The 22,169-nt window shown below is 35.3% G+C and overlaps 1 protein-coding gene across 1 annotated transcript in view; it reads left to right on the forward strand.

Moving 5' to 3' along the window:
- Nucleotides 1-18,093, forward strand: part of LOC107720507 (low-density lipoprotein receptor-related protein 5-like) — an 80,603-nt gene extending 62,510 nt beyond the window's left edge. Inside the window, exons 9-24 of the mRNA XM_016528234.1 lie at nt 1,819-2,035; nt 3,163-3,452; nt 4,776-5,002; nt 6,785-6,969; nt 7,086-7,409; nt 8,582-8,778; nt 9,410-9,612; nt 11,308-11,498; nt 12,997-13,206; nt 13,930-14,055; nt 14,166-14,402; nt 15,178-15,288; nt 15,397-15,630; nt 15,736-15,878; nt 16,039-16,136; nt 18,012-18,093. Of these exons, the coding sequence (XP_016383720.1) occupies nt 1,819-2,035; nt 3,163-3,452; nt 4,776-5,002; nt 6,785-6,969; nt 7,086-7,409; nt 8,582-8,778; nt 9,410-9,612; nt 11,308-11,498; nt 12,997-13,206; nt 13,930-14,055; nt 14,166-14,402; nt 15,178-15,288; nt 15,397-15,630; nt 15,736-15,878; nt 16,039-16,136; nt 18,012-18,093 (3,075 nt within the window). The remainder of the gene's footprint in view (nt 1-1,818; nt 2,036-3,162; nt 3,453-4,775; nt 5,003-6,784; nt 6,970-7,085; nt 7,410-8,581; nt 8,779-9,409; nt 9,613-11,307; nt 11,499-12,996; nt 13,207-13,929; nt 14,056-14,165; nt 14,403-15,177; nt 15,289-15,396; nt 15,631-15,735; nt 15,879-16,038; nt 16,137-18,011) is intronic.
- Nucleotides 18,094-22,169: the final 4,076 nt, after the last annotated feature.

The following is a 22,169-nucleotide window of genomic DNA, read 5'->3' on the forward strand; positions in this document are numbered from 1 at the left end:
TGTTAAAAACTGAGTTATCTGTTTTTGCAAATGAACTCTTCACATATATATATATATATATATATAAAATGGAACGCTTTTATCAACATTAAAGCTGCAGTCTGTAACTTTTTTTTTTTGTTAAAAATGATCCGAAATCAATATTTGAGCAAGTACATAACCAGACAGTGTTCAAAACTATTGCCTTATTTTAGCCCGATTCACAACGGTTAGCTTATAATAATGTTTTCTAATTTGAGTGGTACCGGGTAGGTTTTCGCGGGAAATTCGAGCATGCTGCCGCGTCATTACGTCACGTCTGTAAACATAAAGAAGTTGTCCCGGCTACTAGGCTATCGCATGTGAGGATCCTGCAATAATTTCTTAATATAAAATTCGAACGGTATGACAATTAGAGGTTAGACTGTACAGAAATTGAAATCTACACGCTAATACACACTATAGGCAATGCTGATGTTGTTAACATTAATAATTTGAGAATAAAGTATAACAATAATAATCATTTGCATGGTTTGATGTGATATGAGCTAACCGATCTTTAGATTAAATCGCCATTGGTAGCTCGATTTATTGTAATGCTTTTTTTCCTCAGTTGGTCAGAACAAACGTGGCAGACTTGTTACATACTTGTTCAGATGACAATACTACACACACATACTCCTCAAAACATTAGATTCATCCGCGCTGGAGCCGTGCCGACTCACAACCCACGCAAGGAAGATAATTCTGCAAACAGCTGCAATTGCAGGTTTTCTAAATAGAGATGGCGACAAAGAGGCAAAACTTACGGACTGTAGCTTTAATTCAATAAAGTATTGAAATGTTGTTTTCTGGTATTGGAAAGAAAATACAAGTCTTTGAACTCCGATCAGTTGCGGGCCTTCGTAATAAGCTCAGATAAAGCTTGGTAGCTTTCGAGGTTTTTCGTTGCAGTTTTTCACCAGTTTCAAGCTTTTTCCAGAATGTATTAGATTTGGTGGGTAGCATTTACTGCAACTGACACCCATTTGCTAAATGTGAAAAATGGAAAGCCATCTATTTAGAGAAGTAGTAATGTCAGGCCGGTTTCCAGAAACGGTAATTGCAACCTTTTCAGAAACAAACCCAATTCCCAGCAACCCACTTGGTTTCAACCTCCCATCTGTCACTTTCTCTTGCTTTTCTCCCTCTCTTTTTTTTTTAAGAGTCAGGCATGTCCTGGCTCCACTCCCTGTATCAGTTTGCATTATTTTCCTCCCTGTAATGCAACCCTTGAGACTGGAATCTTATTTTGTCACATTCACTGAAATAGGAATGATTGTGTAGCCTTTCTTTAGTGAAAAAAAACACTAAACGTAGAGATTCAAAGAGTCATGCTCAAGCTTGCGTACTCTGTAATGACTTAAAATAGCTACTCTTTTGGCAGTTACATATTTGGTTGGGGATTTTTTTTTCCACAATTGGGAAATCCTAGCTGGTTTGGATTAGGATACTGCAATTATGGCAGTTCAAATATCTGAGTATTTGGAGATCTGTCCAATGGTGCATGTGGTGTACAGCTGTTTGGCAAACGTAAACAGATCCAGGCTGGTTTGTTCGTTTGTTTCCTGTTTTCTGCTGTTAATTGAAATTGTTTGATCTGACCACCTACAGTTGACAGTTTTCTTAAAGAGATAGTTCATTTAAAAATACAAAATGTTGTCAGCTGCTCATTCTAATGTATTGTATGACTGTTCTTTCTTCTGTAGAACTCAAAAGGAGATGTTCACGCTGCTCTTTTCCATACGGTGAAAGTGAATGCTGACCAGGGACAAAACCTAATTATTTTTTTGTTCACAGGTCATTAATGTGGATGGCACTAATAGGATGACCATTCTAGAGGACAAACTACCTCATATTTTTGGTTTTGCGCTGCTGGGAGAGTATATCTACTGGACGGATTGGCAGCGGAGGAGCATCGAAAGAGTTCACATTGCCAACGCCACCCGTGAGGTCATCGTCGAGCAGCTCCCTGACCTCATGGGTCTCAAAGCCACAAAAGTCTCAGAAACCTTTGGTAAGATCTTTTACTTTTAATACTATTCTGACCTGAAATGTTTTAATGGTCCTCCTGAAAGGTACATTGAAAAACTGGATAGTGATATATGCAGTACTGTGTAGTAATGTGTATTGCATAATCAGATTCCAAAAATTAAGTACTTATAATTAGATTATAGGCCTATTACATTCTCATAACCAGCAGGGCTCGACAATAAGGACTGCCCAATTTCCCGGAGCCAGTATGAAAGACGTTCAGGACAGTTGACGAAATTGTCACTAGCCCGATCAGGCCACTGCTGTGTCGTCACAGAAGTTCATCATTTGCATGTGTTTTTAAGCGTTGCTAATTTAAAAATTCAAGCGATTTTTAAAGCTTGTGCGTTGTGTTCTGTAAAATGTTGTTGGTATCTAAAATTTTTGTGTCATATAAGCTTATTTACTAGAATAAAATATAACATGAGTCAAAAACAATGATAACAACAACAGTTTTATTTTTTGAAATTATTGGCAGGGCAAGCAAAAATTTGAACCACTCCCCCGACTGTGCCAGTAGAAAAAATCCTTAGCGTTGAGCCCTCATCAGATTACTTTTTTAGTTACTAATTACTTTTTTTTTATTAATTACATGATTACATATTATGATGTATAGCTGATAATTACTGTCTTTAACATATCCAGTGACCTTCACTGTTTATTGATTCTAGAAATCTGGACAAAAAAATGTCAAACCTGGAACACCTTTGAATTGTTTAAAAAAATATTTTAAATACCCCTGAAATCTTACTAAATTAATGACTAAAATAATATATAATATGCTAAATAAAATTATTATTCTTTATTTGATATTTTATCAAAAATTACTTATTTGATGGCATTTAATATCTTATTCTTTTTATTTTTTTATTTACATACATTTATATACAAATAATTCATGTATTTCAATTTATTCATACTTATGAACAAAATAATAATATTATTATTATTAAAAATATAATGTTAATAATAATATAATGTAATATTTAATTTATAAATAGATTAAGTTATTAAAAAATGGTTTCTGCCACAAAACTAACAGGAGGACTTCAAACAGTGCATGTCAATGAAGGTGATCCATAGATTAGATCCATTTGTGTGTGTGTTCAGGCACTAACGGCTGTGCGGAAAACAACGGAGGCTGCAGTCACCTGTGTTTCCATCGGCCTCAAGGTCTGAGCTGCTCCTGCCCCATGGGCTTGGAGTTGCTGAGTGACCTGCGCACTTGTGTGGTCCCAGAAGCGTTCCTGCTCTTCACCAACCGCGCTGACATACGCAGCATCTCTCTGGGCACCAACAGCAACGACGTGCCCATCCCGCTCACCGGGGTCAAGGAGGTCTCCGCACTGGACTTTGATGTTTTGGAAAATAGGATCTACTGGACCGACGTCATCACCAAGGTATGGACTACTTTTGTGTCCATCATGATTCTAACTTGGTAATTCAATGTGTCTTACCTCATGTTGAGAAAGAACGCTGTGGAGGTGAGTGATTTCTTGTGACATTTTGAATGAATGACTGTATGTTAAAATCAAAGTAAAAGTAAACCAAGGATTATGAAAAGTTTAGCTGTCGATTTTTACCTCCGCACTGGAGGATGATAAAACAATGCCATCAGCTTCTAACCCAAAGCAGCTTTTAGGCTCAGATTTAAAACATCAGTGGGAAAGAAATCCAAGATGTTTCACCTCAAAAGATCTAAAGCAGCCTGTCTTTTTCAATGTTGAGATGATTACATTTGTATTGCAGTTTTAAGATAACATTGTCTTTCCTTGTAAAACAGTAAGAATGGTTATAAGAAGGTGTTTAGAAACATTGTGCGGGTGAACAGTATGGCAACACTAATCCACCAGCTAAACCAGCACTAACTAGCATAAATCATCTCGAACCAGCATGTAAATTCTGCGCTGTTCTTATATGCTACTGAGACAAGAAAACCGTTTAAAATATGTTCTAAAACAACCCTCTACTTATATAATGTTTGTAAAATGGTACAGCTTTTTAAATATCTGAAAGTAAACGCTTAATATCAGTCAGTCAAGCATTATAATATGATAATCAAGTATTATTTAATAATAGAAGTTTAGTATCTTAAAATTTTAACATATATTTAATAATCTTCTTTGATAAAAAATGGTTACAAAGAATATAGTTATTGTAGAAGATACTTATACTAAACCCTCTAGCTTAAACAACACTTATTGAAAACAAACATTCAAAACATCGTTTTATGATTAATTTCCTGTTATTAATTAGATTAAACATTCATTCATTCATTCATTCATCCAGTTTTTTAAAATGTATTGATAAATATAGAATATTAATATTATTTCCTAATATTATATGTAAATATGAGTAACTTCATTAGCAAATAATGACTATTTCTATTTGCAGCTTATTTAATGTTAAAGTTTATTAATTAATAAGGAATACATTTATTTATCAGTTAATAAATATCATTCATAATTATTCTTACAAATGTAAATAATTATATTAATTATTTAACATACATTTTCAAATGACTAATAAATGAGTAGTACTTTGTTTTAGCATTAGCATGTAGCAGCTAGCTTAGTTCTTAAAAGCTCAAAAATAGCCTTTTGGGCTTTTTTCGAATTTTGCATGATTGCGGGTGGGTGTGTATATATTTTACAAAGAATTGCCTGTTATTAATGCTTTTAGCATTAGTATTTAGCCACTTCCTTGATGACTTTTTTGTTTAGACTATCAGCAGAGCCTTTATGAATGGCAGTTCGGTTGAACCGGTCATTGAGTTTGGCCTGGACTATCCTGAGGGTATGGCTGTGGACTGGATGGGTCGAAACCTCTACTGGGCTGATACAGGCACCAACCGTATTGAAGTGGCCCGTCTGGATGGCCAGTACCGACAAGTGCTGGTCTGCAAAGACCTGGATAACCCTCGCTCTCTTGCCCTGGATCCTGCCAATGGGTAGGAACACTAGCTTTAAAGTCTGTCCTGCTCTGACTCTTGACTCCTTTAGCTACAATTTCACCCTTAGATTCATTGTATATCACTTTAACCATGTTGCATGTGCACTGTATAGTGTTCACATCTTCACCCATCTGCTTGTGTTTTGGTTAACCGTAGGCTTCCTACATTTTGTAGCCCTCTGGAAGTTTGCTAATAGATTACCACTAGTTAAATATCTGATTTAACGCCCACATACTCAAACACAGACTCACCCATTGGTATTACAGTGCTTCCTCGGGGCATCAAGTTGTATGTGTGGCAGAAGACAAGTGCCAACATGCTGCAGCCCCTGCATGTGGCTCAGAGGAGTGAAGTCATGTCCTCCAGCGCCCAGCAGGCATTCCTGTGGCTTCTGAGGCACGACTGCCTCTATTAGCCAACGCATTCTTCAGCATTGTCTCTTATCACCTTAACAATGAGAGGTGTTGACTCAGTTGACTCTTAGCCCAGTGGTGTATTGAGTGGGCTGAGGGGTTGGTTAGGTGTGCTTTTCACTGCTTGCGCACCCGATGGAGGGAAAAGTAATATTTGCATTGTTTAACATTGGCAGCTCAGCCAACAAGCTTTTGCTGTAGCTAGACTAAACATTTATTTCTTTTTCTTTTTTTTTTTTACAAATTAATTAATTTATAAACTAATACATATGAATATTATTGTTTTTAAGTATTATGTATAAATATTATAATAACTTTAGTATCAAGCAACATTTTATCTATTTTTGTTATTAATGATTATTAATTAAATGTTTATTAATTAATATGATTTTATTATCATTTTTATATGTTATTAATGCTTATTTATTGAATATGTATTAATGTATGGTTAATTCATATAATATAATAACTAAATTAATTACATAGCAAATAAAATGACTAATAAATAAATAGTGTATTATTTTTTATTGTATTTTTTTTTTATTTTCATTTTTTCTTTGTCTGGATTAAACATTCATTTGTCGTTCATTCATGCACTATATGTTTATGTATATGTTATATATGTTAATTTATTTATAAATTAACTTTAGAATCAAATAGACTTTTTTATGATTTCTTTATTTGTTATTAATTATGAATAATTAAATGTTTTAATGTATGATTAATAAATATTTTATTAATTATTTATTAATTAATATGATTAATCAATATAATTAATGTTATATTAATAATTATATAGCAAATAAAAATATTTAATTTGCTGTAGCTAGACAATTTATTCATTGTATTTTATAAATTAGTTTATTTATAAATATATATATATATATATATATATATTATTTTGTATAAATATTAATAACTTCAGTGTCTATTTTTATTATCATTTTTATATGTTATTAATGCTTATTTATTGAATATGTATTAATGTATGGTTAATTCATATAATATAATAACTAAATTAATTACATAGCAAATAAAATGACTAATAAATAAATAGTGTATTATTTTTTATTGTATTTTTTTTTTATTTTCATTTTTTCTTTGTCTGGATTAAACATTCATTTGTCGTTCATTCATGCACTATATGTTTATGTATATGTTATATATGTTAATTTATTTATAAATTAACTTTAGAATCAAATAGACTTTTTTATGATTTCTTTATTTGTTATTAATTATGAATAATTAAATGTTTTAATGTATGATTAATAAATATTATTATATTAATTATATAACAAATAAAAATGACTAATAAATTAATAGTACATGTAGTTAGTTTATAAATGTAAATGTTTTGTGTTTGCAGGTACATGTACTGGACCGAATGGGGAGGTCGACCCAGGATAGCTCGAGCTCACATGGACGGCAGTAACATTGTGACTTTGGTGGACAAAGTGGGCCGAGCCAATGGACTCACAATTGACTTCATTGATCAGCGGCTCTACTGGACAGACCTGGACACCTGCATGATTGAGTCAACAAACATGCAAGGTGACAATTCATAGGTTTTAAAAATCCCACAATCATCAGAAATGCCTCTTAAACCATACAATATTAGACCCTCCAACCAACTTTAATCAACTAAAAGCATTGTTTATCGTCCTTAGGTTTGCAGAGAGAGATAGTGGCCGACGATCTTCCTCATCCTTTTGGCTTGACCCAGTATCGCGATTACATCTACTGGACTGACTGGAACCTGCGCAGCATCGAGCGGGCAGACAAACGCAGTGGCTTGAACCGAACGGTGGTACAAGGGCACCTGGAGTATGTCATGGACATCCTGGTTTTCCACTCCTCCAGACAAGACGGCGCCAACGAGTGTTCGCAGAACAACGGCCACTGCGCCCACCTCTGTCTAGCATCACCTTCTGGAGCCCAGTGCCGCTGCGCTTCCCACTACACCCTAGAGGCAAACGGACGCAACTGCAGCTGTGAGTTTTGGTGTAGAGGGTTTTAGAAGAGAATGTGTTCAGAGTCGCTACATTTTGTACCATTGTTCCTCCTTTGGCTTCTAATTATTTTATGGCTCAACAGTAAAAAATAAATAAATAAATAAATAATCTTCTTGCCGATATGAGCAGGTAATATAGATTTTATTTTCCCTGACAATATTTTTTACAGAATGTATTAGTAATAATAATTGTAATAATAATTAGAATTGTTTACAATTTATGTAATCAGGGTTCAACAACAAGGACAATATTATTAAATATTTTTAATTAATTAATAAAAATAATAATAATAAATCAATAATGATTATAATAATCATAATAAATGTTATTATAATTATTATTATATAAAATGTTCAGATATGTACTGCTAATAATAATGATAATTATTATATGTTGAATGTTTATATATATATTATAATAATATATTTGTTAGTGTTTATATGTAGTATAATAATGTTATTATTACTATTATTATATATATAATTTACATTTATATGTAAATAAATATTATAAATATTATATTTACTATTATTACTACTGTTGTATAAACATATATAGAATGTTTATGCTTTATACTACTACTACTACTACTAATGATTATTATTATTATTTCATAATATTGTTCTTATTGCTGAACCCCAATTAAAATGCACTGTTTGGAGATTTTAGCAGCCATCAGGGGTAAAGTAATCTATAGTCTCCCATATAGTGAGTCCCATAAAGTTCACTGGGTTTTAACGACATAAAAGTGAGTCATGGGTTTTAAGATGCAGTTGGCAGATTGAAATGGCATTAGAAAACAATGGCTCCCGGCCATTCAAAACTCAGTCATATGCATTTAATTCCTTATAAGCTTAGAACTTGGATTAAACAAGCACGCCAGGGAGCACGGTGAGAGCGGTTGGCCAAGAGTGCAGAGGTCTTGGCAACGCTGTGTTTCTACTTGTGTTTTTACTCCCTCTTGTTTTTTCATCCTTTCATAGCCTGGAGGGAAAGGCTGATTGCGTTTAGTTCGTATGATTGCATTTAGCTGACCTTCACCTTCTGATCAGAGGAATGGAGCTGGCAAAAAAAATGTCCATTGTTGACCTGTGCTCCTATAACTTTGTTTGGATCCCTTATTCTCGCCTTCCTCTTGTTTTGCTCAACAGCACCCTCTAGCTTCCTGCTCTTCAGCCAGAAGAGCTCCATCAGTCGAATGGTGCTGGGAGAACAGAGTCCAGACATGATTCTACCCATCCACGTTACGAAGAACTTGCGCGCCATCAGCTTCGACCCTCTGGAACGCCTGGTCTACTGGGTGGATGGCCGACAAAACATCCGCAGTGCCCGAGACGATGGCAGTCAGGTGACTGTTCAGTCAAACAATGTTGATGTTACTTGATCATAACAGTATACTCACTATATCTATTATTAAATATTTATACTATATTTATTGTTATTTAATTGAATATTATTTGAAGAATATATTTTTATTAGTAGTACTATTACAAAATTAAGAAAATGCAAAAAGTGGATCAGTGGACCAATATTTGCTATTATCAACATAATAATAATAATAATAATAATAATAATAATTTCTTAGTAATAACTGACCCACTTTTTGTATTATCGTCATTTTCCTCATTCTTTAATTAGTAGTGCTTAATTATTCAGCATATAATTATATGCTGACATTATTATTATAATCATCTTGATAATAATAATTATTCTTAATAATAATATTATAGTATTATATTAATAATAATAATAATTATTATTATTATTATTTATTTGAATAAATAATTTAAATATTTTATATTTAAAACCATTTCTTAATTTCTGATCATGAAATTATTTTCACATTATTTTCATAAAATTATTATTATGTGATGTAATATGATATGATAAATGAATTATTTGTGGTTAATTTGATTAATTATTCAGCATATGTAATTATATATTAGCAGTTCTAATTTAAATTGGTCTGAATTATCCAGGAGTCCACAGTGATGACCCCAACTAACCTCCACCCAAAGCAGCCTCATGACTTGAGTCTGGACCCCTACAGTCGCACCGTCTACTGGACCTGCGAGACCACCAACACCATCAACATCCATCGCATGAACGGCCATGTGATTGGGGAGGTCCTGAAGGATGACGTGGACAAGCCTCGCGCTATCGTGGTGAATGCTGAGAAAGGGTACGATCATTAATTAGCAAAATAAAATATAGGGCATGTCATTATCATTACAACTTGCATTAAATTTAACTGTTCATCCATAACCTCAGGGCCAGATTTTATTATTCAACTTTGGTTTGGCTCCTTTCCATAAACGTAACAGCACCTTATCAAATGTTTATTGATTTATGGCCGGCTGACTTGAAATTACGGCACTGAATTGGATACTCTAATGATGGGGCACTTCGCCATTTCTTTCATATTGTAGGAAAACTCTTGATTCCATCCAGGCCTCTCCAATAGCCAGATATGTAGAACAGATGGCCCTCTGTGGTCCCCGTGCTGCGGCTCTAACTAGCGAGTCGACCATTCGCAGGCGTTGGCTGCATGCACTGTAATTGTGTGTCCCTTTGTTAGTGTGACCGTCATCAGTGAGTTTTCTATTCACGTCTCACCCTCACAGCCTCGAATGAGTTGGGTGGAGGGGACTTCTCCCGTAAGAGTGGCAGGACAGACAAATTATGGCACAAAAACCATAACCATTTTATACAATTTCTAATTATTTTAAGTTTAAGGCTTTCATCTAATATTTTATTTTAACATTTTCAATTAACAAAGTTTTAGTTTTATATTCACTTCGAGAAAAATGATAGATTAAAGAAATTTTCGTGTGATTTAGTTTCTAATTCACATGATTACCTCTTCATTCGGTGTGCCTGATTTGTTCTGGTCAATATCTTGAATTGATCCTCTCTAAAAGTTTGTTTGTTTACTTCACGCATAAGTAGTCGTTAGATTTGGATCCAAAATGCCGTCAAATCCGACAACCTCAAAATCTCGTGAAACTGACGAAGCATTGCTTTTATCTCGATTTTCAGATCGTTGAGGATCAAAACATCTTGAAAGATGTTCACATAAGGATTTGTTTAACGTTGCAGGTGGGAAATTTAATACACAATATGCTACATTCCCCACGCTTAAGTCAGACATTGGCAGACATTGAACGAGTACATAACACTCCATAGTACTCTGACTCAGAGAAGGCATCTTCAGATCCATCAGCCAAACCAATTTTGAGGTTTATTCATTTCTTCTGTTCACATCTTAACATTGGAAATGCATCACATATAATGTAAATCCTCCAAACTTTTCCCAAAGGAAGTAACTGGGTTTTTTTTAAGTGGTTTGCTTTGTTGCGGTGATAGTTTCAGTTTTGATTGTCTCATTTTTAAAGACAATCAAGCACTGTACTCTACGATATCAATATCGGCATTCTGTTTTTTTCATCCAAACAAAATTGCTAACAGATGCAAATTGTGGGTTTCCCAGACAGTGTCTGAAAACAAAAGGAGCAAACACACCTTTGAAAGTTATCACAAACTAGTCTAGACATAACATTAGGACTAAAGGGCTTTTGGGATGTGTGAAGATATACACCAATTCTCCCACACAGTCAAAACAACATGCCCCCATCAAAGTTGTTCCCTCTGTTCAACAAATGAGTGTTTATACATTCCTACAGATCATGTGTTTGTTATGCAATGCAATAACATAAATTACTACAAACACTTTCATTAAATGTTGAAAGATCTTGAAAGATGTTTGTATAATCCAATTAAAGTCACTTTGCCCCACATTTTTGTCACATTTTTACTAAATTTTTTTATTTATTAGGAAAATGGTATGTAACGTCCAAACCTCTTTTTTTCCCTACAGCTACATGTATTTCACTACTGTCCAGGATCGTTCGGCTAAAATCGAAGGTGCGTCTTTGGATGGGACGGAGCGTGAATCCCTTTTCACAACCGGTTTGATCCGCCCTGTGGCACTGGCTTTGGACAACAAGTTGGGCAAACTGTTCTGGGTGGACGCGGACCTGAAACGGATTGAGAGCAGTGACCTGTCTGGTAAATACTACTATATTTTTGCATGCATATCTAATGGTGTATATATGGTAGTTAAATGTGAACCTGAATTGAGAACGTCATCTAATACATTGAATATATAGAATGTATATCAAAAGGTATGATTACTTATTTTTAAAAATACACTGGGGGATTTTAAAGTCCACAGGGGAAAATGCTTCTATTCCTAAATGTACAAATAGGGGAAATGAACATGCAAAATGACTGTAAATATCCATAACATATCCATATATATATATCCATAACTAATATGGTGCCAATCAGTGTTGTTATTGTAACTAAAACTAAAACTTTTAAAAATAATTTTCATTAATTTCGTAACTAAAATATTAGATCAAACTTAAAAACAAATAAAAACTTTTGAAATTTTGCTTTTGCTACTAACGGAAATAAAGTTGAAGTACAAAAATTACTAAAACTGAAATATTTTAAAATATTTAAAAATAAAAATGGCAAAAGCACATAAAAAATTAAAAATAAATTAAAAATGACAATTAAAATGTTAAAATAAAAGCTAATTCAAAATATTAATGAATATTATAATGGTGTATGAATAATGGTAAAATAATATATTGTGCATTCCTAATTATCAGCATAACAATTTGTGAACTTTGAGTTTTAAAAATAAAATGAGTTATTTTTACACAAAAGTAATGTAAAATAGATCTGTACAATTATAATAACGAACATTGTGTTGCTTTTAATATTGTACCAAAATGTCATGATTTTAAGACTTGAAAAACGAAATGTTCCCATACAACTCAATGTTAATCATTTATTTTGAAGATGAATTTTGATGTCAGGAAGATTAGGTCTTTTCACTCGTCAAGTAGCCATACATGTCACTGAATCTCATGTTCAGAATGTTTTTGTTTCTTGTCTTGTATTGTATCGCCCGTGGGCAAATTGATTGCAATCAGTTCTGCAGTATTCTGGAACACCATGTGAAACAAGGACAAGTTTCTGACCTCTCCAATGAGATTTGATCTTCTAAACATGTCAAATGACAGAGCTATGGAAACCAAACAAATACAGACAGAGAGCGCAGGCCAGGCACGGTCTATACTTATGCTGCATATTATCAATACCATCTAGTCTAAACTAATCAAAACAGTATAGTCTGTGTTGTCTAAACATGGTATATACATTGACAAAGCTCTAATGAAGAATTTGATGGACTTTAACTTAGTTCATTCTTCTGAGGTTATTTAAGTGCCTTCGTCACTGAAAATCACTCTATCACTTTGTTATTGCCAATGAGCTGCCAGAAAGCAAAGTCTCTCCAGATGCTGAGCTCTGATGTTTGATGTTAGCATAAGACAAATGGTCACACCTTAAGCCACGGCTAATCTGCTTGCGTAACAGAACTCCCCTTTGCAGCCAAATGACCAACACAAAGGCTGAAAAGATATGGTTTAGAACATGACACAGTAGAAAATCCTGAATTATGACTCTGTGGATCTCTTTGTTTGCTTCCCAGGGGCCAATCGTATCGTTCTCCAGGACTCCAACATCCTTCAGCCTGTCGGTCTGACTGTGTTGGGCGATCACCTGTACTGGATCGATAAACAGCAGCAGATGATCGAATGCGTGGACAAGCTGACCGGAGAGAAGAGGACCCGCATTCAGGGGCGACTCCAATACTTGACCGGCATCCACGCGGTGGGTGGCGTGGAACCAGAGGAGTTTGGTAAATTCACAGATGTTTATTATATTTTTTAAAATGATAACATATATTAGAATTTATTATATTATTTACTTTATGGATGACAGAACAGAAAGTTCTTCTGTCACTTACTATACTTCTATAATATAATGATCTACTATAGTACAATAATATAAATATATGATTAATACATTATATTAATTAAATTATATTTAAATGACATTTAAATTAAATTATTGTAACTTAAATTAGAATGTATTATATTATTTATCTTATGGATGGCAGAACAGAAATGTCTTGTGTCATTTACTATACTGCTATAATATGATGATCTACTAGTATGAAAATGTAAATGCATGATTGTATTATACTATAAATGTTTTTAAAATAATGTGTTTATTAATTATTAGTTATAATATTAAATTTAATCCTAAATTATATTCAGTCATGTATTTAAGATTAATTTTTAAGTAATTTAACAGTATGTATAATTTTGTTTGCAAAAAATATGCATATTTTGCTTGCTTGCCTTGAAACCTATAAAAAGAGCCCAGTTTCTTCTTTAGCTACCTTTATGAATTGTCAGGCTAATCAATAACATCTAAACGAATTTCCACTGGTAGTTGAGTGTTTTAACCTGTTGAGTTGCAAAAATCATATGTTGTCAAAATTGGTTCACATAAAGACCATGTGGCCTCAGAGTTCCTGTGTTTAAAGAGTTGAATTATCCTTTGATCTTTCTAACAGCATCCCACCCTTGTTCCCGTAACAATGGAGATTGCTCCCACATCTGCATCGCTAAGGGCGACGGGACGCCACGCTGCTCGTGTCCCATGCACCTGGTGCTGCTTCAAAATCTGCTCAGCTGTGGAGGTACATTTTAACATATATGCACGCATGTATCTGTAGCATGTAACTGAAAATGCACCAATCGGATTTGATGCATCTGTGCTGATCACATATTTACCCATAACCCCCCACAGAGCCTCCCACCTGCTCTAGTGAGCAGTTCACCTGCGCTACTGGCGAGATTGACTGCATCCCCATGGCGTGGCGCTGTGATGGCATCGCTGAGTGTGCAGACCACAGCGATGAGATGAACTGCCCCATCTGCTCCGAACTCCAGTTCCAGTGCGACAAAGGCCAATGCGTGGACTCTCAGCTGCGCTGCAACGGAGAGTCCGACTGCGCGGACGGCTCTGATGAACAGGATTGCGACAGTATGTCCAACTGTTACGCACTTTGAACCTGCTGATTTACCAGAATTTCCACCTGTGACTGATTCTGTAAAAAAACACAATCTTGAGGTGCACATTTTGGCCAAAAAAAATTGCAATTCATATTTGAACAGGGTTTTATTAAACATTTAATATCTTGGATTGCTGGTTCTTAGATATTATGGCTAAAAGAGCATGACAAGCCAGACAAGCAGCTCTCTTTTTTTATTTTTTGGAAGTACAAAAATGTGAAACACACTGTGTATAAGAGAGTAAGACTGGGTGTCACAAAGTACTAAATAGTCAACACAACATTGTGCTGTCCTCAAAATAAACTTTTTGCAAATAAATCAATAGTTTGTTGTATGAAAATGATTCGGAAACAGGACTCATCTGTCTGTCTTATTTAATGAATCGATCAGACTCACTGAACTGGCTCAAATGATTCACTTGAGTCATTTAATGAACCCCAGTTTATTATGTCCAAATTGAATTGAGCTGAAAAGCAGTTGTATTGTTGTATATCTCTTGAAAAAATAAATTAGTGACTGGTGTTCAAATGACAGTGTATAGTTACAGACACATCCACAACTTGAGTTTTAGACTTTTGTTGTACATTTTAAAACTGTCTTCTAAAAAAAGCAAATTCTTATAGGAAACACTGAATCTAATGTTTTGCATTCATAAATTTATGCTGCTTCGTTTTTCACTTCCTTGATTTTTATAAACTAGTTGTTGTGTCAGTCATTGATCTGTCCTCTCGCTTTTTTCCCATTAGCCATTTGCATGCCTAATCAGTTCCGGTGTGGCAACAACCAGTGTATTCTGAAGAAACAGCAGTGTGACTCCTTCGCAGACTGTGCCGACAAATCTGATGAGCTTTTCTGCGGTAAGTTTACCATACCAAAAAAAGCACGAGTTGTTTGACCGTGCATCCCATAACTTGAATGTAACATTGCCTCCAAGACATATTTATCCCTGATTGGCTTATTCACAGATTTCCCTTCGACCCCTAACGACATTCCGCGTCACACCAGCACCATCGGCCCCGTCATCGGCATCATCCTCTCTGTCTTTGTGATGGGAGGCATGTGTTTTGTGTGTCAGAGAGTTGTGTGTCGCCATTACAAGGGCCCTAATGGAGGCTTTCCACATGAGTACATCAGCGGGACCCCTCACGTGCCCCTCAACTTCATCGCACCCACAAATTCACAGCACGGTACTTTTACAGGTAAAGGTCTGCTGTTTGATAGCTGCTGCAGTCTGTTAAGGTGAATAATGTCTCTGCCTGTCATGAGTCTTTAGTGTGTGACGAGTCTGTCTCGCTGTGTCGCAGGTATTTCCTGTGGGAAGTCCATGATGAGCTCAGTGAGTCTCATGGGCAGCAGTAGCAGTGGGGCACCTCTCTACGACAGGAACCATGTGACGGGAGCATCATCCAGTAGCTCTTCCAGCACCAAAGGAGCCTTTTACCCTCAGGTACTATTCTGTTTATCAGTTTATTGTTATTGTTTATTGTTTAATTCATTGTAGGAAAAAAGGTGTTTATATTTTAAGTTAAATGCTCATTGATGTATTTTATATTGTGTTTTATATTTATGCCTTAAAATTTTTTTTTTTTTTACATTTCTATGTATAGATGCTCAACCCTCCTCCATCGCCAGCAACAGATCGCTCACTTTACAATGCAGAAGTCTTTTATTCATCTAACAGCCCATCGACAACCAGGTCTTACAGGTGTGTTTTAATCCAGAGATTCTGGATAATTGGATAATTGGATGGATAATATGCAGTTGGATGGATGAATGGATGGATGGATGAATGAATGGGTGGGTGGATGGTTGGATGGATGGCTTAAATATCTGTAATGGTAGGATAGATATGCTAGGTAGATTGGTCCGTAGGAAGGTTGACAGCTCATATCTGAAATGGTAGGGTAGATATGCTGATATGCATGTAGCTGAAATATCTGGATAGTTCGATCACCTGTACTGGATCGATAAACAGCAGCAGATGATCGAATGCGTGGACAAGCTGACCGGAGAGAAGAGGACCCGCATTCAGGGGCGACTCCAATACTTGACCGGCATCCACGCGGTGGAGTACGTGGAACCAGAGGAGTTTGGTAAATTCACAGATGTTTATTATATTTTTTAAAATGATAACACATTAGCTTTGTTCCGAAAACCTTGTGAGCTACCTGTCTAGTCTAGTCTAGTCTAGTCTAGTCTAGTCTAATCTAATCTATGATATGCTGATATGCATGTAGCTGAAATATCTGGATAGTTAGGGTAGATATGCTGGAAGGTAGGTAGATAGGAAGGTAGATAGCTCAAATGTCCAGTATGGTAGGGTAGGTATGTTGATGTGCTTTTAGGTAGATAGCTCAAATATCTGGTATGGTGGAGTAGATATGCTGGTAGGTAGGAAGGGCAGGTAGACAGGTAGCGAGATAGCTCAAATAGATGGTATGGCAGGGTAGATATGCTGATAGGTAGGTAGCTTAACTATCTGGAGAGTTAGTGTAGATATGCTGATAGGTAGGTAGATAGGAAGGTAGATAGCTCAAATGTCCGGTATGGTAGGGTAGGTATGTTGATGTGCTTTTAGTTAGATAGCTCAAATATCTGGTATGGCAGGGTAGATATGCTGATAGGTAGGTAGATAGGTACGTAGGAAGGTAGACAGTTCATATCTGGAATGGTGGGGTAGATATGCTGGTTGGATAGGAAGGGTTGGTAGACAGGTAGAGAGATATCTCAAATAGATGGTATGGCAGGGTAGATATGCTGATAGGTAGGTAGATAGGTACGTAGGAAGGTAGACAGTTCATATCTGGAATGGTGGGGTAGATATGCTGGTTGGATAGGAAGGGTTGGTAGACAGGTAGAGAGATATCTCAAATAGATGGTATGGCAGGGTAGATATGCTGATAGGTACGAAGGTAGGTACATAGGAAAGTAGATAGCTCAAATATCTGGTATGGTGGGGTAGATATGCTGGTTGGATAGGAAGGGTTGGTAGACAGGTAGAGAGATAGCTCAAATAGATGGTATGGCAGAGTAGATATGCTGATAGGTAGGTGGCTTAAAAATCTGGAGAGTTAGTGTAGATATGCTGATAGGTAGGAAGGTAGGTAGATAGGAAGGTAGATAGCTTAAATGTCCGGTATGGTAGGGTAGGTATGTTGATGTGCTTTTAGTTAGATAGCTCAAATATCTGGTATGGCAGGGTAGATATGCTGATAGGTAGGTAGATAGGTATGTAGGAAGGTAGACAGCTCATATCTGGAATGGTAGGGTAGGTATGCTGGTAGGTAGGAAGGTAGGTAGATAGCTTAAATATCTAATGAGGTATGATAGATATGCTGGTAGGTAGGTAGATGGCTCAAATATCTGGTAAGGTAGGGTACAATTGCTGATAGATAGATAGGTAGGTAGCTAGCTCAAATGTTTGGTATGTTAGGATAGATATGTTGATTTATGGATGGATAGTTGAATAATTGCATAGATAGATAAAAGGATGCCTGAATAGATGACAGACAGGATGACTGGATGGATAGATAGGTCCAACATCTCAAGTTACTGATCTCCGAATGTTTGCCCTCCACAGGCCGTATATGATGCGAGGGGTCGCACCCCCCACAACCCCCTGCTGCCCCCCGCCCCCCTCGCCCTGTACGGACTCCTCATGACACCCAGCAAACATCCACGCTTTGTAAATAGTTTTAAATAGTTTTAAAAGAAGAAACAAAGATTTAATTTTATTTTCCACATGCTTTGTTCAAGAAACATTTCAGCTTTTTGGGGAGGGATGGGAAACGGTTTTCTGGATATTTTAATCTGAATAAATGTACAGCGGTCGTGCCAGGACAGTTCATAATACCACTTAAAAAGAAGTTTAGATGCAAACCAAATCGTCGAAAAAAACACCAAAATCATCCGCTGCGGAGGAGTTGTACATACGTGTAATTAAGTAAATAATTATTTTTTTCCATAATGGCCACGGTATGTTGTTTTAATTATGTTCTATGTGAATATGATACGATTCCAAGCGTATGTTTGGTTTGTCCTGTTTACCAAAAGTGTGTTTGCTGCTATTGTACATACATCTTTTACTGTAAATAATGACAAATGAAAACAGCCAGCTAAAATGTTTTGTTTATATAATGAGAACTGACCATAGACCATTGTAAAATTGTTATTAATCTCTCATAGCTAAAGAGCTTTGGTTGTGTTTAGTCATATCTGAATATACATGTGAAACGCCATTACTTTGAAGGAGATATTATGGTCTTGTTTAGACTTACGTTTTAAAGGGGTAGTTTGACTAAAAATGTTAATCTTGTTCCAAACCTGCATGGCTTATTTTTTCTGTAAAACATTGAAGGAGATGTTTAGAAGAATTTCCGAGCTGCTCTTTTCCATAGTGCAAGTGGATGGGGACCAGTCAAAAAAAGCAACATATGAGACTTTTGCGCTATATTCCAAGTCTTCCGAAGATGGCTATTAACTTAGTAGTCATGGTCACCATTCACTTTCATTGTAGAGCAGCTTGGACATTCTGCTAAATATCTCATTTTATGTCCTACAAAAGAAAGAAGGTCATAAGGGTTTGAGATGACATGAGGGTGAGTAAATGATGAAAAATGTTCATATTAGTGAACTATCTCTTTAAAAAGCAGAAAGTCACCTGCTTTGTAGTGAACTACATGGATTTTATCATATCTTGTGGACTGAACTCATTGTAGGTGTTTTGTAAAAAAAAAAGAAAAATAATAATTATAGTAATAATAATACAGTAACACTAAGCTATGATTTGAACACAAGTATATGTGGTTAATTTTACCATGATAATGTGGTAACTGCTTTTTTTAATGCAATTTAGAAAATTTGGTTTGAAATTCAGATCTACCCCCCCACCACCACCACCACCACCACATGTTTTGTAGCACACATTGAAATGCCATGTATGTCTGTTTGATCAAAACCATCATGAAATATTTTTTCTTGCCAAATTGAGCACTTATGTTAATTAGATGTGCATAAAAACTAGAATTATAGATGTAGAAAAAGATACAAAATGAGTTTTCCTCTTAACTCAGACTGATTGCATTAGTTTTGTTTTTACTGTTAGCCATGCAAAAAGACATAGAACAATGTCTTTAAAGGCAAATATTAGTTGAAATAAAATAGCCATTCTAGAAAACTCAACAAAGACCAGTTTAACAGATGACGCAGATTATATTTCAGGCTATTGATCTCATTGCATTGCCCTCAACTGTTCATTGTGAATGTGACTGAATGGAGTTTATTTGGATTTGTATACCACTTTGGCAGGTCAGTGGTTTGACTGAATCTGTCTGGATCGTACCATCCACTCACACCGAGGAGCTTTTTCTCATCGGTGCACCACCAATGTCTTTGATTTGTGTACAAAAAATGCCTCATATAATGCACACTTGTGACAATTTTTGTATCAAAAGCATTTTTATATATAATAAAGGTTCTATTTTAAGAAATGTAATATTGTTGTCTTTTAACATTATGGTGCTTGTCATTATTCTTTCTTATTATTTCAGCTATGAACGTAAAGGATTCCTCAAATGGCGTGACTTGTTAAAGGCAAGTGTGTTATTTCCGACAGGCAAAACAATCCCATATTTACAGTGAACGAGGAGCCCAGGGCTTCAATAAAGCAGTTGTTAATTGAATTTGAGCAAGGTGCGTCTCAGTCCAGTGATAACCCAACAAACATGAGCAAGAATGCAGAAACACTTTGGATCGCTCTAAACCGAGCGTTATGAAATGTTATTGTTGAATGTGACATTGCTGAGGTGGAATTGCATGTTAGGGTAATAAAATAAATGTGTGTTTGATCATTGCTATGAATCCGATCGGGATTTCAGGAGATTTGTCTTCTGCTGCCTTCATGTGGAAAAAAACGGAACTAAAAAATTGTTAGTATGGCCCTCCTCACCACTCATATTAAAGGCAGAGTAAGTGATTTTTCAAAAACACTTTAGTTATTTCGGTATTTAATGTTAGTGTAATGTTTCACACCAAAATAAATATCAACAACAATAATGATATAATAATAACAAATAGAAATAAAAAAAAAAATAGGAAAAAGTAAATTAGATTTAAATCAAACAAATTGTTTTTTTTATGAATTTAAACATAAATAACACACACACACACACATATATATATATATATATACAGTATATAAGCTTATTTCATTATATGAATGTATTACAAATGTCACTTCAGAGATGCCCATGCTATAAAAATGGGGTCCAAAGTTTAGCTGCAGTTGGGAACTAAATGTACATTCTCCTTTCTCATTGTTCATCTTCAAGGCCTTGTCTTCAGCCCTTAACAGAAGTGAACACCTGTTGTGAGGCTTCTGACTGGGCTGAGGGGGGAGGGGAGATGTCGACACCCCTCCATGTACCCATCTGTCTGTCTTTGTTTATGATCCGCGCAGTAGAAGAGCTAAAAACACACCTTGGAAAAAAAGGCACGTGAGAACAGGCTCACGTCAGGAACATGTCAGGAGGAAAAGCACGCCAGCATCCTGGATCTTCTGTGTGTAGCTACAGTACATGTGTGGACCATGTTTGGCCTAAATTGCGGGGACAAAATGTTCCTATAAATACAATAAAACCTGAAAATTGTGGGGGGCAGCTAAATAATGTCTAATAAATAATGTTAAATTTAAAAATGCAAAAAGCTTAGGTTAAAAATAAATAATTTAATTTAATTATACCTGTTTTATTTCTTTAATTTTTTATATTTATTATTTTTATTGATCAGCAATCAGGCACAGCAAATATTATTAGAGTACGTTTTACAACAAAAAAAAAAAATACTATTTCAGTTGTTCTGCTTAAAAATGTTACATTTAATGTAATGTGTTTCTTGCCATTTTTGTAAATGTAAAATTTACTAGCAATTTCTGAGTAAATCCTACACCATTTTTTCAAAACTGAAATAAATATATTACATTTAAATATACTAAAACTAAAAAAAAAAAAAAAAAATTGGTGTATATATAATCACCATGCTAATTAGTCTGTGATTAATGACCCCAAATATATAATTCCCTTGCATGCGATTCTTTATGCAAATCTTCATGTTTCATTCCTTTGAGTGTTGTTCATCTGAGAGCTGCTTGTTTCACAATGGTGTGCCTGACAGTACATGCAGCAGATATATAAAGAGAACAAAAAGCTGGATCATAATCGTGATAACTGCCTCTGTCTGATGAAAGAAGACATGAGAAGCATCTTTCACACGGCCCCAGAAGCCCACAATACATCTTAACATTTAGTTTACACGATTTTCATGATCTTCAGTGCAGAGAGCTCCTCAGGGGCAAGGGCTCAAATGTAAAAAAGGGGCATATATATATATATATATATATATATATAAACCCCCCTCTCTGCATGTGGAGGGATTTTGTTAGACAATCATATGCACATGTTGAATTTTTTAATTTTTTTATTATTTTTTTTTTTTACGGAGCAAAACCACTTCAGTAAAATCATGCTTTTTGTCATAGAAACCCACATGGCAGTCTGTAATCAGACACAGTGGAAACACAATGGAATCATAGGGTTAATTTGACGCATATGAAAAAAAGTAAATCTTGCTGCTTTTACTCTATACAATGAATCCATTGCAGATTTTGTTGTGCTCCTGGAACATGCAGCACAGAATCATGCATGTCTGAAATGCAGCCGTCATTAGCTGTAACAGATCAGTG

The sequence above is a fragment of the Sinocyclocheilus rhinocerous genome, unplaced genomic scaffold (genome assembly GCF_001515625.1).
Source record: "Sinocyclocheilus rhinocerous isolate Xijiao unplaced genomic scaffold, SAMN03320098_v1.1 scaffold3040, whole genome shotgun sequence".
Lineage (NCBI taxonomy): Eukaryota > Metazoa > Chordata > Actinopteri > Cypriniformes > Cyprinidae > Sinocyclocheilus > Sinocyclocheilus rhinocerous.